Raw genomic sequence first — 17744 nt, 5'->3', positions numbered from 1 at the left:
ATATTGTAGAAGTCAGTGTACAGCCTTTTGTCAGCGCCAAAGGCCAGTCTCAACAGTCACTCGGGCAAATGCGATGTATCTGTCACTTTCTTGTCCATTATTGCTATGTATGTCCATTTATTTCTTGAAAATGGTAACATTCTAACCTGTTATACTAGAGTGGTGGACACCTTTATATTCTACTTCAGGGATACGTTCAGTCTCAATTTTCAAAGCAACAAAGCGTTAACCGATTCTTGGAGGAACCATTAACCTTCGTGTCATAAGATCATTAGAGTTGAAAATTCGTTGAAATTGTAGAAACTATTCAATTAATTGTAGGATCTTTCTCTGCGAATTCCAAGACAGTAAGCATACGGTTAATCGATAGTTGGGACGCCAAGTTTACATATCAAGTGTAAATAACATTCAACCTCCTATCCTGACATAAATATAACACATTTAAAGCTTATAGTGTTTAATAATATTTTGAGAAATATGTTCTAAGAAAGTCCCTTGAGTGTGTCAGTACATGTTTCTGCTGTTGCTTAATAATTCATTTATTTGACTCGGAGGATTCCTCGTTCTCTTGTCCATTGTTTGGTAACTCTCTAGTGTCTGGGGCTGCTCACATGCTAAATATACGCTGACATTGAGCTTGGTTACAGCATATGTCTCACCCAAGTTCCCCCTTTTGTCTCGGGGGAAATTAAACGTGGCGAGTTTGAAACGTCTTCAGAATAGAAACACGTAATGTAATGGAAACCTATGTTCGGGTTTCACACATAGATACAGGGATGCACCGACTTCAAATGGAAGAGACACTAATTGCATCAACCTTTTCTTATTGTGGAGGAAAATGTCACTGTTTTTTTTCTTTAACCTAACTATCACCAGCAGCAGAAACCCCAAGCCGAGAATTGTTACATTGACTAGCTCCCATGATAAGCTTTAAGTTGACTGGTATGTTTCAGCAGACGCACATTGCGTGCAAACATTGACATTAAGTCCTTACTGATTCGATTGCAGATATGTTTTTCTTCTTGTACTGTTCTTAAGCCTCCATAGGACACACGTGTAGTTAGCATTGCATGGGTTAAGTTGACATAATAAACATATTTTATTTTTAAAATGGTTATTCTTTGTACCGGTGTACGTATGATTGTCCACGATGGCGCGTCAATGTGGTGCTGAACATTTGTGCTACCATGTCTGCTCTCGACCAGATATGTGCAAAATGACTGCTGGAAGCATTTTGGGTTGTATTTTATGTGTCAGTCGGTCGCCACCCCCACGATATCGTGAGTAAATCACATCAGACCCCGCGTAAACAATTAGTAATTCATGCGTGGTATTAGTTTAGGAAGCGCAATCAGTTTCGGGCGATGTGTACAATCATTACTACTGATTGTCAAGTTAAGGTGGGAGTACATCATGAAAGCCCTCGACGCGCATTGAGTGTGTCACTGAAATGTGAGATGTTTGTTTTTCATTCTGTCAGCACATCTTAATGCTCCCTGACTACATTTGCATCCACCTGTCTCCCGTTGCGAATAGCTAATTTAAAGATAAATGAAATACTGGGGCTAAACATAGCACTGTTTATGCGTCCGTTTATGCTGAGTCTTTAGAAAAGTTGTGCGCAGTAGCAATTTAATCCACAGTTTGACATTATATGCTCTTCACATACACTATTATTGACTTTAATCAATGCTCGGTTTACAACCATCCAACGATAGTAGGCGATATGTTTATGAGATTATGTTTTCATGAGACATGACAGGATATCATTGCTTTAGATGTTGCTATGATGCCATCTTGATTTTCAATTGTTTATGTTGCAGCATTTTTCTGTTTTTCTTAACGAACGGAAATTGTCAACTACCTCATTTGTAACGTTATGTAAAACCAACGGTCACTTCAAAGCAATAAAGCTGAGTGTCGAAACGGGTACAAATGACTGTATATGTTAAAAAGGAGTACCCCTACCACTCTAACAGAACAAAACTTGATCTGCACCGAGTCAAAGCGTACTGGCACACTTCGTGAACGTGTCACATGTGCATGTGAATTTAAACCATTTATCAAAACACAAACACGTATCAAGACAAACGTGTTAATTCAGATCATAAAAACAATGTGTAATGATCATGACATGTGTACGAAGCAACAAGCATAGACATATTACAGCGACACACGCATAGGAACGCCAAGATCACAGGTAATTGTATTATTTATGTCACAGGTTGAATATGACAGGAATACATTCCCCTTTTTGCCAAATGATATCTCATTTGTAAAAAATTATTTTGTTTTCAGGAATCTACCTGACAGTTACCATGGCGATGACGTCACTGTCCATCATACTGACCGTGTTTGTTCTACAACTTCATCACGTTGGCCCCCATCAGAAGCCCGTTCCCAGATGGCTGCGGTCTCTGGTATTTGACATCTTTGCCAGACTTGTGTGTATGTGTCACTCGACCGATTCATTGAGAAACAGAAGACAGGTTATAAAAACAGATGATGTGTGTCTGTCCACATTCATGGAAACCATTGACGGTAGCAATTGCAATGGATCTGTTCCATATAATGGGATGCCACTCGCTCATGAACGTATGTTGGATCGGGGGGACCACACGAACGAGAGGATAACAAGTCATCTGAAAGGTTTGGTACGTCGTCAGGACAGCGAGGAGCATCATCAGGATGTGGTGAATGAATGGCGCTTTGTTGCCCACGTCATTGATAGGCTTCTCTTCTGGATTTTCCTTATAGCTGCTGTTGTGTCCTCTATCACGATTTTGGTGATCCAACCCTTCCTGAAGCCGGAGCACAGCCTGTAATTCCTTTGTCGAGAGGAGAGATGTGTACCTACTAGAAGTGTTGGATACAAACTAATCTGGAATAGATTTCATCCAGCTTGGGATTTCCTGGCGAAGTTCTCCATTGCATAAACCGTGCACAGTTGTGTTATATGATTGTTATCAGGAGGAGTTAGATGAAGGCTTTGACCTTGGAGTTGTGTTAATACGTATTTCACAAAGAATGTAATCAGACTATTATGCAACAATATTAAAAGATACCTGGTTTCTGCGCATTAACACCTGTGTAATTAGACCTTAAGTAGTATTATATAGAGCAGCAATAATATATCAACTATGTACATAATGATCTGTTACTAATTCTTAACAACAATTAAAAAAATAGAAACATATTGATTATGTGGTTAAGTTCACACCTAAATTGTCAACAATGAGAGGTGATTTGTACAAGACGAATTGGGGTGAGGGAGTTTTTTGCAGTAACGATTGGTTGTTAAAACCATTGAATTGCTGAAGGTGAGCTGTTACGGTATTGCATAAATGCATCTTGAGGAAGGAAATCAGCTTTACGATTGAGAATGATATGGTTACGTCTCCCTGTGATTTTCTGTGTGCGCCATGGATGATTTTAAAAGGAGCCATGATGTGCTTGATGGGTAGATTGAAGAGTTTGGGTAAATGAAGGCTTCCCAGTGAAGTAATCATGCAATGATGGCCCTACGTCAGTAGAATCTGACATTGTGAACCTCCAGAAGGAGGGGGGTCGTTTAGTGTTAAACTGATGTGTGTCTTGGCGATGATTGTTCCATCTTAGGTACCTACACAGTCTAGGATGATGGTCAACCCTTCCAACGAACAAACATCAGTACCGATTACTCTTTATGTATAAGGATTTTGTTTATTATAACATTTTTCGCATTTCTGTGAGTGACGAAAAAGCATTTTAGCGTACATTTGTTCGCCACAGAAGGGTTTGAATATGGCACCTTGCCAGAAAATTGCAAATACCGATCTTACTTTTTTTTCTTTTTTGTAACAATGACAGGTACACTGGTGATTTATTGATAATACAAATATGATTAGGTGATTCATACCTGGAAACAATGCAAACGCATGGTTGTCTTTAAGAACAACTATAAAATCCACAACATGAGATCCAGCATGTGTTAACATTTCAGCGCACAAAATGCATGTATACATTTGACACCGGGGTACGCATAATGCATGCGCGACTCTGTCCTTCTAGCTATAGCCCCCAGTTCATCACACAAGGACAGAACTGTTGTTGATTGCGTACATGACTATACCTCCCAAACATGCTTACCAATTTATGCAAACAATGACCACAACAGAGCTGAACTGACTGCTTGATTTCTCAGAAAGAAAAACTATAGATTTTTTTATTTTTCTTATGCTGTTGGTAGTGACTATTGGAATAATCGTAGTGTTATAGTGACGTGTGAGTTAGATAGACGCATATTCGATTTTTTCTTTTTCTCCTGTGTACAGTGTAACTGCACTTTATAAATACTGCACATCGTTATCCGCTCACGTCAACACCTAACTTGCTGTTGAATGAGTGTGTAACACTATTTATTTTATAAGATATGGTTATTTATTTCAGGGGCGGTGGGGTAGCCTAGTGGCTAAAGCGTTCGCTCGTCACGCCGAAGACCCGGGTTCGATTCCCCACATGAGTACAATGAGTGAGGTCCATTTTCTGGTATCCCCCGCCGTGATATCGCTGGAATATTGCTAAAAGCGGCGTAAAACCAAACTCACTCACTCACTTATTTATTGCAACAGATATCCATTCATCATACGGACATGTATGTCATATATGCATTAACTAACCATCAGCGTATATTTTTCACGTCGCCAACCCAAACAACCTTGAAAAGTAGTAATATATTTTATAGCTCAAGTAAGAACACGTTCAAACGATTTTTAACTTGAGAGCATCTCAGAACATTATAAATTCTGGGCTCAATCCTCAGTGGATGATATATTTATTGGCGCATGGGTATATCTAATGCCTAAGTGTTGTTCTGTATTTGTTCGCCCTAATAGCTGTTTTCATGTTATGTACAGATGCATAAAGATCTTCAGAGCGATGAATACATACTGAATCCTTGGTCGAATGCATATTGAGGTTTCGTAATTCCTTTACGCTGCGGGTGTTTGAAGTGTGATAATATAACTGATCCTATTTCACAACATAATGTAAAGGGTTATGTCGTTTTTATCCCCTAGCAATCAGATTCAAAAGATTGTTGCTAGTCTAGGAGAGATCTTCCCTGAATGTAATTAAACAGAAAAATGAATCAAGGTGTTGACATAGTAACGGCTGCCTTAATGAAAAATACTCGAAACAGCAAAATGTATCATGTAAATGTACCAACGTTGACATTTCAAGATTCTCACCAATTCATCTAAAGGATTAATACCAATAATGACGGAAGACGCTACAAGCCATAGACGCATATATCTAAATCCTTTTACAGTTGTGTTCTGTGTATTATCACAATCCTATTTATCTATAATTTATCTTGACGATTTCGATTTGTGATTCGTGCCAAGAAGGATTATTAACAGTTCCTTCTTTATACAGTTCACAAATGCTATCAGCTAGGTCATACTTGAACAACAGATTTGTTTTGCAGTGACACAACGCGCCACTGCCCAACGTCCAACAACCTCTAAAAGTCGGACCAGTTCCTTCACTGACACGGGTCGTGGTCCAGTGATCTATGCATTAAATATAACTGCGTTCCATACCAAATATCCATGTTGAATATAGAGATAAATGTTTACACTGTGTCGTTTTGCACCCTTCTATTTGACGTGGGATACTTTCAAATGTTTTTTTGTTTGCACTCCTAGCTTTAAATTTTAATGGCTTATGTTGCAATAAGTAATGTCACTGATGGTTGGCAAGATTAAAAAGAAATAGAAAAATGAGTTCTTATGAATAATAAAATGTAAGTGTAAACAATGCGGACATGTCATCTATTTCTGTGAACATGTGGCGTTTCCTTGAATGTTCCTCAATACCTCAAGGAGTGGTATAGGTTTGAATTTGAGCCCATATCGCAACTGCTTTATAAACCGGCTGTCATTTTCACAATTGTGTTAAATCTATATGTTGTAGGATACTATCTTTCATTTTCTAATGGCTAAAATTATTTACAGTTCTTTCATTTTTTTCAGCATACACTAGTTCTTTTTCCGGACGATGTGTCATTGGCGATCTTTTAGTTTAAATGACTAACAGTGTTGCATTAAATGCAAACAAGCCCAGTTCTTAAAAAAGAAATGAAAATATGTATATGTTCATTTACTCGTCTTATTATATATAAGCCTAAATGAAAGCATTAATTTTATTCGCAGTATCATGTATTTGGTTCCTGGCATTTCGATCATTCAAAAGCCGATAGCCTTGAAATGAGCTGCCGAGAACGACATGTCCAATGATTTTTTTTCTATATTACCAGAAACCGTGATTCAATTGTAGGTGTATGTTTGACGATATTGTCCTGCTGACAGAGCAGTAAAGTGAACCAGAGAAGAGAACCGGAGAAGGAAAAAGTTAAAAATTGATGCAAAATTAATATATATGGTTGGGGTGGGGGCGGGGGCGCGAGGAGGGAGAGGTGAATTTGGTTTCAGACTGTTTAACACTGTTTCAGCCTAGAAAGGTTGAAGCAGATACTTTAGATGAATTAGGTCTGGCGTCCGGTTCTCCACGTGGTGTCATTATCAGGACGCGGAAGAGAAATTCAGTGTATGTAACTGAGTTGCAGATTCCATCAATGCACATTGACTACCCCATTATTTACCAAATTTGACGTTGGCGTGATAGGGCCAGACGATTTACGTGATTAGGATGTATAAACTTTATAATACTTACATAATGTAATTCCGCCGGATAGGTAGTCTGCTTATGGCTTATGACTTGTCCATAATGAGACCAGTGTCATATGTTATTTGATTGTTTTAGACGTATTGAGAACCTCCACCCGTTTTCCGCCTACTAAAACGTCACTAAAGAGTGCTAAGATTTATTTGTTTATCAATACAATATGTACTCTCTTTAAGGATATTTTTCACATTACAGTCGCGAGTTGTATGTTTCTTCATGGCGCCTAACAAAACTGCTAACATTGTTATGAATAATAACATTATCAAACATTATCTCACCATAACTGTGTGTGTATAAACGTCTCTCAGTCTGTCTCCGCTTTGGTGCATGCAATGACATTGCTCATGTTTTTATTTTCCCTGTGTGATATGAACTACAGTGGAATAGAACAACCCTAAGTTGGTAAAAAGTAGCACCCTATCGTTCTTGTAGACCCGAGTTTCTTGAACGGCGTTTGTCAGATAGTCTGTACAGATGTGATGTGAGAGAAAACCAACAAAAACATACTGTATGATTTGTGTAAATAAATTACAGATATTTCGTAAAGTTGAATTTTGTTTTGCTGACGGGAATGGCCCTCGTCCTAGTTGAATACAGCGGAGGTTAGCTGTATCCCTTGGGTGTCTCAGGGCCATTTCATGGTTAGTTTGAATCCAAGATTCGACCTGAGATTCGAATTTAGAGCGACTTTGAATCAAAGCAGCAAACTCCTCATGTATATTTACACCTCGAGCTCGAGTTTTACTAAAGGAATATAACAAGAGGTAATCGTATCGTGAGTAAAAGAGGAAGTGGAATATCAACATCACTTGAAACAGTCGGTTTCGGATTTCTCTCGATGTGTCAGCTAATAGTACCGACAATACAATATTAGCTCTGCAATGGGGACCCAGTAACAAAAACAAATTTATATACACCCTTCAAGAATATTTCGCAATATAACATTTCTGAATTCAAAATACAGTAGTATTTTGCAGCATTATCAGCAAAGAGATCGATGCTTTAATATTGGTTTGAAGAGACTGTCTGTTGTCAAAAAGGTCAGCCATGAAACATATATTCTTGCACAAGTATCACAAAAATTAAATTGAACTGAACAAACGTTTGTTTGGCACAGCAGCTGAAAATACATCTAAATGTAATCTCCTTAGAACATCTCATCAACACATACAGACTGTGAGAAAACTGACAGATGTTTATGCATGTGAAGTTTATCAGCAATGTGTAATCCATTGCTACAGGTGTGGTTCTACAGATCAGGAATGGCGAGGAACCGCCCTGTTTTTAACCCTCTAAAGCTCCCACTTCAATACAACATCCCGAACTTAGGGTACCACCACTACACCAAGTCTCCTCATTTTACTTATCTTTCATGGTTTATCTGACTGAGAAACACGTTCTTCGTGAAAAGCACAGAACTGCTACGACTTTGTGAAAATGCATTTGAAAATGCTGCATTGCAATGGATCAAGTTCCCTTCACTTGTGAAAGAAACCCTGACAGTCTTCCTTTCCCGTCTAAAGACATTCCTGATCAGACTCTTTTGTCGGATTTAAAATCAATACCAAACGCCCAGATATATTTGTCCTTACATCCATGCCCAAGTATCAACACTGTTTGCAATATATGATAGGTAGCGGTGTGAGCGTTCACCTAGTACTGTACAATTCCGACTGTATCATGGTGTTCATCAATCACTCTTCACGCAGTAATGCATTATATGTTATCATCGTTGTCGCCATCATCATCGTCGTCGTCTTCTTCTTAATGATGATGGTAATTATTATCGTCCTCATAATCACTATTCAACTAATTCTACAGTATCGTCATCAAAACAAAACTGATGAGTTGCTGTTACACCTGCAGTTCACTCTCAGAAACCCTACACGTTCAACTTCTAGAGATGTGCAAGGACAAACAAGGAAGGGCTGCACGCCCACTCATTACTTAATGTCGTCTCAAGAACACCGTGCTAATGTCAGTCTCCATCAGTGACTATATGTCACCTCAGGCAAATGACTAATGCAAACTCTGGGTGTGAACATAGTTACTTGTAATTCATTCTCTTCACAGGCATACACGAGCCGAAACGCAACCTACTTTGTATCATCATATCGGTGGAAACATAAACAGATTATAATGCACCGACCCGTCAGAAACAACAAATACATGCAAAGGCAAGTCATTCAATAAGTGATGTTCATTGGACATTATTTTCGTCATAGTTTGTATGTTGAGATCTATTGTAGAACGTAAAGGTATCTTGTGATGGTTCCGGAATAATTTAACCCTATAAAACAATTGCAATTCTATTTTGACAGTGAAACATTTCTTAGCTGTAATCCCTAATAGCTTTTAACCGGCTTCAGCACGCATTTATGATCAATAAATAGTGAAAACCAAAATGACAATCATGAATGAACAATAGGCAGAGAATACAACAAAGACAATCCTGAATTAACAATAAACAGTGAAAACAACAGAGGCAATCATGAATTAACAATAAGCAGTGACAACAGCAAAGAAAACCATGAATTACCAATAAGCAGAGAAAACAACAAAGACAAGTATGTATGAACATTAAAGCAGTGACAACAAAGACAATCATAAGTGGACAATAAGCAGTGAAAACAAAAACGACAATCATGAATGAACAATAAGCAGTGAAAACAACAAACACAATTATGAAATGAAAACAAGCAAGTGCCGTTCAGAAAAAAAACTAAGTTAAGGTAACACCGCTGGAAAGTTACGTTATATTCTGTTTGAAATTTCTACACTTATTCTATGTAAATGTAGTATTTACCTTTTCCAGGTATGAAAACTGGAATTCCAGACATTTCCACCTGTTAGTTCAGAGAAATAAAGTGTCAAAACCTGCTAACTCCAGCTGTTTTACTTCGCGTGAGATGATTAGGGGTTCTGAATGTTTTTGATGTAGGTCTAAGGCTCTACGAGTCACAGATAAGGATGCATTGGGATGTGTATCTCACCTGTTAAAACTCTTGATGATTGATAAAGTATCATTTTATCAAGCCATATTAGCAAATTGGCCCGCTGTGTGTGATGTTTGTTCACTGGGGGTTAAAATCAGGGATTTTTGTTTCATCGTACACTGTTTTTCACTTGTCCCGTTTCAGATAGTACATTCGAGAACGCAGTTCAGAGAAAAGAAAACTCTACATAACTCACAAAAAACTAACTGTCATGGACATTTAGGTCTCACCGTCATTACGCGGGTATTCGTGTTGTACACTTTGCGAGTTTATTTCATGGAGAAATCGAATAAGAAGTAATCTCACAGTTGAATCTGTGATGGTATTACAAGGTTCTAAGCCAGCACTTTCTCTACAAGTCGACAGACCATTAAATAGGAAAAACGTTGTGTTCCTTTCATCCTTTTCATCAAATGTACGTTGAATATTGTTACCTGATATCTTTTAGATCTTTTTCTGGCTGTCGACAACTTGGACCCTTAATAATCCAGTATTTTAATTCAAACCAGATACTCGCAGACTGAAATATTCATCACCTTGTAATATATTCATGTCATGGCACACGAGGAAATCGAACACTATGACAAGCATTAATTTCATGGAAGGATTATATCATTTGGGAGTTTCTGACACATTCTTTAAATCACTCTCCTGGGTGATACGAAATTTATGATTATTTTTCATATTAGATGCGATTATCGGATGCACTACTACAGCAAATGTGACATAATCACGATAATACGCATTGTATTCACATCACAATCAGTGGCGGCAAACGATGAACAAAAAACGTGGTTCATCTGAAGGGCGTTTGACGAGCATCAGCAAAAAACTGCCTTTCCTATTGGAATGTAACTTGTATTATTACAAGGCACGGGGTGATTGATTTGTTCCAATTTGATAAAATGTTTTTGAAGTACAAACCGATACCAACACTATCCTGCTGCCATTCTTTGACACAAGGGTCGTTATGCCAGCAGAGAAAGTGAAATGAGGTGTTTTGCCGGTTACAACATCGAACTCAGGAAAATGATCGGTTTGTCGATAAGTATTTATGTGAGGTCAAATCATTAAATGTCAAATACCTCTCATGCCTTGGGTGAGTTAAGAGTGGCGTTTTCCGGGCCAATTTGTCGATATGTCATCCCTGCCATATTTCGGGATTGCAGCAAGAAATTGCACGATTGCTATTAAATGTCTTTAGCGTAAATTGGGCCGTTGCACAACTTCTTGTGTGAGCATTTTTCTTAGAAACACACTTCTTCAATTTGAATATTACCTTTACATTTGTCAAAATGCACCGATTCTCTCATCGCGCTGATCGCCGCATTGGCTAAATGTGTTTGAACACAGTTCAATATTTACGATTTGTGAATGTGTTTCTTTAATTCTTTAATATGATCACTTAATATAGATCCATTTCTGACTGTCACCATCGCCTTCAAGCTTCCATCTGAACTGGACAATTTCCAGAATTAATACATTTCGCACCATTTCAAAATTATAACAATTTGGGCACAAAACAAATAGATCAGTAGATCCAATAACAGGCGTGAATAAACGTCAGTTTGTGTTGACGAGCACTTGTCTAAGTTACGGTTTAAATCCGAGATGACAAATTCTTTTCTGAACATTGTAATATTTTCTTGAATAACCTGTGACCAAAGTACTAACCAAGCATTACAAGTTACATTGTTACCTTGCGTAATTTCCAAGGATGTGTTTATAAGTAACAGATAATCTGTTTGGCGACAACAAAACATGTATAACACTCATATTTGATTACACACATAGCTTTCAGAAATCACTGAAGTCCAAACCAGAAGAAGCAGGATCTGTTCTGTTGACAGTATATCGACAAAGCGAGCTCAGCAGGCATTTTATGGTCTTTCAACTTTTCAAAGCGATCCTCTCAATCACAGTTAAAAGCGCTAACTTCTTTTTGAGGCTTTGAATCAAACGTACATTTGACGAAAACTGATCCCTGAGACGTGACAGGGAAACTCACATCCGTCAAGTAGACCCTTCAACTTTCGCCTCTTCTCATACAACTGGATTTTTTACAACCACAGTAGATATTTTGCAAAGCCAGGGCAACATAGTGTGGTTTTGATGTTGTAATTGAATGTGTTGGTATTAACGATGAGAACGTGGAAGGGTATGATAATTATTTTAGTAATTGAAAACGTATTATCATTTCGTGTCGAATAGTGTTTGCTTAAGCTTTTTTTGTGCCAGTTTATTTCGACATTTGCTAATGAATTTAATTATTATTTTTCTTTTCAAACAATACCACACATCTTTCTTCATTCCTTTATTCTGTTTTAAGCTCCAACGAACAAGACGTCAGAATAAGAGTTTGACGGACACATTTGATGTCTACTGTTTTCAAAAAGAAATAAGAATCGTTATTTTATAAAATAATGACTTGCAAAAGAATACCCTGAACAATTTGAGTTTCATTACGGCTGATTGAAATTAAAATGATATAAGACAGCATTGGCTGTGACAATCTGGTAAAACGTGTCCTAATTTAGATCTGGTATGTATTTTCAGAAGCAAATGCGTAACCGTAATTGCATCGTGTAAATGTAAAGAAATAGAGACTCTAGCAAGATGGCCAGCGAGGCGCTTTATTAGGATCATTACACCAATCCGTAGCTGCTCATGAGAAATACCAAACTGTGTCTTTCAAAAGAGGCATCAAATGCCGGCGCCAAGGAACTGGACAGGGATTGACGTCTGTGCTGTGTGATCACCCTCATTTCAAACGGAATCAGTAGCTGGGCAAAAGAGGGTGGGGGAGTCATTCATGAAACTGGAGAAAGGCATTACTTTACGAGCTAAAGTGAGATTGATATAGGTGGCTACGAGTCGTACAGCAGTAATGAATGAATGTAGCTTGCACGGAGTGATATGCTGTATATCATTATATGGGGATGTGGCAAGACCATTTACAGCGTGCAGATGACCAGTTGGTGATTCAACCTGACTTTTAACGAAGGTAATAGAAGGTAGAGGTAGACCTGTTGGGCACGGGAACAGTTACACTTGTCAAAGATGATGAGTCTCAAGTGCATTTTGACGCATTTGCCTTTCACAAATATATTTTATTGTATAAGATTAAGAAAAGACAACTAGAGAGTAGCGTGACATTTACGAAAATATATTTTTTTACTATTTTAACTATTCTGGCGTTCAAAGTTTGTTTTAAAGCGACTTGAACAATCTACTCCACCATGTTAGTGGGGCAGTAAGTTGGCTTGTTGGTTGAAACGCAAACCTCGAAATCAATTCCTCAGTGTGAACATTAAATGTCATCTCTCCCTATCTCAGTCATGATACGACCGCATGTTTGTAAAAGCTTCGTGTAACCAAACTCAGGGCTGCTAGCAAACTACATTACTACTGTTAGATCACAATGGTGTTGCCAAGAATCGAACTGGAAAACATGGGCCAAAAGAGAAAAAAGTACTCGGTCGGTGTAGTCACTGCGTAATGTGGGCCTTGATAGAATGTAGAACGTTTGGCTACCTCACTAGAAAGGTTTGTATGATTATTCGTTCCACTTACAATGTCTCAAATAAAAAGCATAATTATTAACCATCAGTACATTGTTCCCATTACTAAAGAACCACACCACATCACAAAATATCATACCACACAACTTCACGTACCACACAACACCATGCAGCACACCATTCCACACAACACAAGACTACTTAACACCACAACACACCATGCCACACAACACAACACAAGACAAGGCCACACAAGACAACACAACACACCAAACCACATTGCAGACAAAACAAAACACAACACAACACAACACACCATACCACACAACACCACACAGCACACAACACCAAACAACAACACACAGCCCCACTCATCAAAACACCGCACAACACAACACAAACCACGACACCGCTACCACACACCTCCCTAAACCACTACACCACACAGTCCTACCTAAGGCAGCTTGTGTCCGACCACGACTCTAAGACTCATCTAAGAATCTAGCCTCTCCAGCTCATCTGGAGCGGGCTACTGTAAGCTACATATAGATTAGTATCAGTTATCTCGCTCTAGCACAGCGGGTGTTCGTAAGATTCCATGCCAGAATGCGGCGAGATATAAAGTGAACTTTCCTATATCGGTCACTCCATGTAAATAGACATTCATGCAAGATAATGTCGTATTCGAGAGGTCATCCACGCCATGTTAAGGTTTATATGCCTCTGACAACCTTCAATGACGTCCCTGCACCAAACATAAACCACACAGTTCCTCTTAATAGGGCATATATGCATACTCTAAACGGTCCTATCCCTCCCTATTAAGAAATAAATCCAGATGAAGCCGTTGCAAAGCCCTTGTTCCGACGATGCGTCAAAATGCTCTTGATACTTTGATGTCAAAACTCATTTAGTCTTTTTTTCCCTAAAGTATTAAACTAACTCTTTTTCTGTGAGTGTTCACTGTACGTAGCCAGCACTTGCATCTGTGTTTGGCCGCTGATGGCGCCATCATACAAACCTTGTCCATCTATTGTGTGTGTGCCTGTTCGACCGGTGATGGACAGTCCAATTTGATTCCTTACAATTCTGCAACGAGGGTGACACTGTGTGTGGGATACGGAACAAGAGATCACCCCCCGCTGACATCTACTTCAGTTCATGTAGAAAATAGACACTGTAGAGTTACTACTTGGTGCTTGTAAGTAGTTCTGGAGTCTCATCTGATTAGTGAGTAAGATGGTTTAACGCCGCAATAATCTAGAGATATCACGATCTGGGACAGCTGAATGGCTCGTTGTTGTCATGGATGTTTTCTTGTTACCTCTTTGTAACATCTGTGGGTTTGGCTTATTTGGAAATACATACTGATTAATAGCTTTGTTTACTGGTGCTTAGACATTTTGTGGTCCAGCTACTGATACTCTGGTCAGCTAGTAGGGAAAGGTATGAAAGAAAGATGGTTCGTCTATATTCCATGGGTTTTTTTTTTCGTTTTTTTTTTTGTTTGTTTGTTTATTTTGTTTTGTTTTGTTTTGTTTTGCTTTTGTATTTTGATGCTTTTTATATGTTTGTTTATTAGGGGTCATCCTTTTTACATATCTTCAAATCTTATATACTTGGCTTCCTCTTTTCTTACACATTTGGTTGTTTTTGTTGTCTGTAGTTTTTTGTTGTATTTTCATGTAGGGTCTTTCGTTGTAGAGACATCGCTCCATTGCGCATTAATCTGGAGATTCATCGTTTAATTGGTGCCAGTTTACTTAACTATGCTGTTTGGACTAACCAGGATTCAGTCAAAGTTCATCTTGTTTCTTAATACATTTCCACATCTTCTCCAGCGCCTTCCAGATGACTAAATAACGCCCTTGTGTACAAGAATATACGAATACCTGAATCCTACAAACAAGCAGTAGTGGAACAGCAGATTCCTGATTTGAAATAGACACGATGAAAAAATGTGCAAACTATAATGTACATGTACTCTTAGTCTGGCAAGGAATTTACCTTTTTTTCTTCTGTTCTTTTTGGCGTGAAATAATATTGATATCATAATGCTATTACATGGAAGATTATGGAATCGGGAGTTTTGATTATTGTGTCCTAAAAAAGGCAATGTTTCATAAATCAGGATATTAGGAAAACATTTATTTTGTAATGTTTCTCTTGTTTTAGGGTTTAGGTTACTTTTATTTATTTAAGAAACACATATAGAACATAATGCTAAATCGGATTTTAATCATAGCATCATCTGCCTCAGGATATCGATCGGAATATCACTGCAGGGAAATTGAGAATAAATGGGGAAATGTGCTTGGTAAACTGTCAGAAATCAATCCATTTCAAATGTAAAAGGAATTTATTGTTTCATGATTGACTGTATACTGTGCACAGTGAACTATGTTTATGTGGAGTCATAAAGTCAAGCTCGAGATATATTTACGATAGACTCTGCTTTGGGCACGCATTTGTTGCGAAAATGGTAAGGGGTTTCTATCTTTTATATATCACAGTCAATCCTATCGCTCCACATTTGGGAAAGGGATGGTGGGGTACCTTAATGGTTCAAGTGTTTGAGGGTGACGCCGAAGACCCGGGTTCGACTCCCACACTCACTCACAGATGGGACAAATATTGCATGTTCTTATTGTTAGACTCTGTGCTGTTTCCAAGACATGGTTCACAAGCATGAAAGTTTCTGTGGATTAGGATTGGGGAATATGAAGTCATCGTAATGATCGCTAATACTATGCTTATAAATAGCTTTGTATGTACACGAACAGTATGGGATATTTCAGAATAATTACATTGAAGATCCAGACAAAAAGGTTGTCCTTTATCGTGGTCTGTGCATAGTGTTTTAAGAGTTAAACGCAGTATTCCAGTCCGACCGTGGCGTATCATGATCTGCTGAGGGCGAGAGAAATTGCCCGAAATCGCTCAGGTTTCAGACTTGAGCATGATAGTGTAGCAGACAAACCTACAAACCAGTCGTGGCAAACCGGGATTTGAACCCACAATCAGAGGATTCTGGCGTACAAAAGGGACGCGACTCTGCACGGTACATTTGAAGCCTGAACCTGTAATCTCACACTACAAACGAAGTTATAATGTGATGTATTAACTTAAAAGTTTTGTGTTCAGAAATACGCTCACAGACCATTTGATCGAAGTTGAATGCACATTTGGCATGACACAACTAAAAGATGGTAACTGAAGAAAAAGCAATAGGAACAGAGAAATCCTTTACTTCGAAACAAATTCAAGTTCGACACAAGAATGTTTCACAGTATTCGCTGGGCAAGGTTCAGAGGCCGGTAAAGGCGGGTTCGAATCCAGATTTTTCATTGCAAGACCTGTGTCCGTAGATGTAAAACTATAAGAAGTCACTTTGGACTTTCCTTCCAAATCCAACCAACGCCCATATAAGTATTACTAAGGTACTATTCGAGTGGCATTAATTCAACTCACGTACCTTAGCAATAGCCAAGTCTGATCACGGAGGCATGTAACTAAAATGAGTTTTTATAATTGTGTCTTTGTGGCGAACACCAACGGAGGATAAGATGCCCTTAGTGACCCATTTCGAAAATACATCGTGCTATCTGAATGCAGCTGATCAACGTGCCAAACAATTTATTGTGTTAATTGGGTCCGTGTTGAGCTCGATGTTTCATTGTGAAGCATAACTGATTTGACTGTCTGACAGATCTAGGAAACATGTGGTGAACTGGGGTTTGACGTGGCGTTCAAGTTGTTGGATTCATGTCTGTGCGGTGAGTGTGAGTGAGTGAGATTAGATTTAAGCTGTTTTAGCAATAATTTAACAATTGTATCACGGCGGGGGACACCAGAAATGGGCTTCACAAAATGTTATGTGAGGAATAGAACCCGGACCTTCGAACTGACGAGCAAACGCTTTAACCACTTGACTACCCCTCTGTGGGGGAGGTGCTTGTACTATTCCGGAAGTGCTAATCCACCTCAGGTGCCATCAAAATTATAAAAGTGTCAGACATTTACCGAATTGGACATACCCACACGTATGGTGCTGTTTCAACATATTATGTATACAGAAATCTTGGATCTAGGGGGATCAACTGTTCACAGCCCCATGACGACATCGCTGAGAGCTGAGTCCAGGCTTGAAGAGGACCCAAGCAACAATTCTAATCGTAGAAAGGATCACATTGGATCGGGTTGACTGGGTCGGTATCTTGGTTGTGCCGTCCTGTCCGATCACTGTTGCATGTGGCCCTTAATCAAAACAAACAACTGGGTCAATCAGTATTGCCCCTGAGGGGACAGTGGGTGGCCTAGCAGTTAAGGCGTCCTCATCACGCTGACGACACAGGTTCGATTCTCCACATGGGTGCAATGTATCAAGCCTATTCCTGGTACACCCGCAGTGCTTGAATGTTGGTAAAAGAGAGGTAACACTACACTCACTCACTCACTCACTATTACCCCTGTGAATCCGCAAGTCAGTGACAGATAAGAG

At 38.8% G+C, this 17744-nt stretch overlaps 1 protein-coding gene across 2 annotated transcripts in view; it reads left to right on the top strand.

Annotated features, from left to right (window-relative positions):
* The window catches only part of LOC137278301 (neuronal acetylcholine receptor subunit alpha-10-like), a 211339-nt gene extending 204067 nt beyond the window's left edge, over positions 1-7272 (top strand). For both annotated transcript variants that reach the window (XM_067810550.1, XM_067810551.1), the window contains one exon: positions 2299-7272. In XM_067810550.1, the coding sequence (XP_067666651.1) occupies positions 2299-2825 (527 nt within the window). In that variant the 3' untranslated portion in view covers positions 2826-7272. The remainder of the gene's footprint in view (positions 1-2298) is intronic.
* Positions 7273-17744: the final 10472 nt, after the last annotated feature.

This window comes from Haliotis asinina, chromosome 3 (genome assembly GCF_037392515.1).
Source record: "Haliotis asinina isolate JCU_RB_2024 chromosome 3, JCU_Hal_asi_v2, whole genome shotgun sequence".
NCBI lineage: Eukaryota > Metazoa > Mollusca > Gastropoda > Lepetellida > Haliotidae > Haliotis > Haliotis asinina.
The sequence above is the reverse complement of the archived record's forward strand: the minus strand, read 5'-3'. Positions and strand labels throughout refer to the sequence as shown.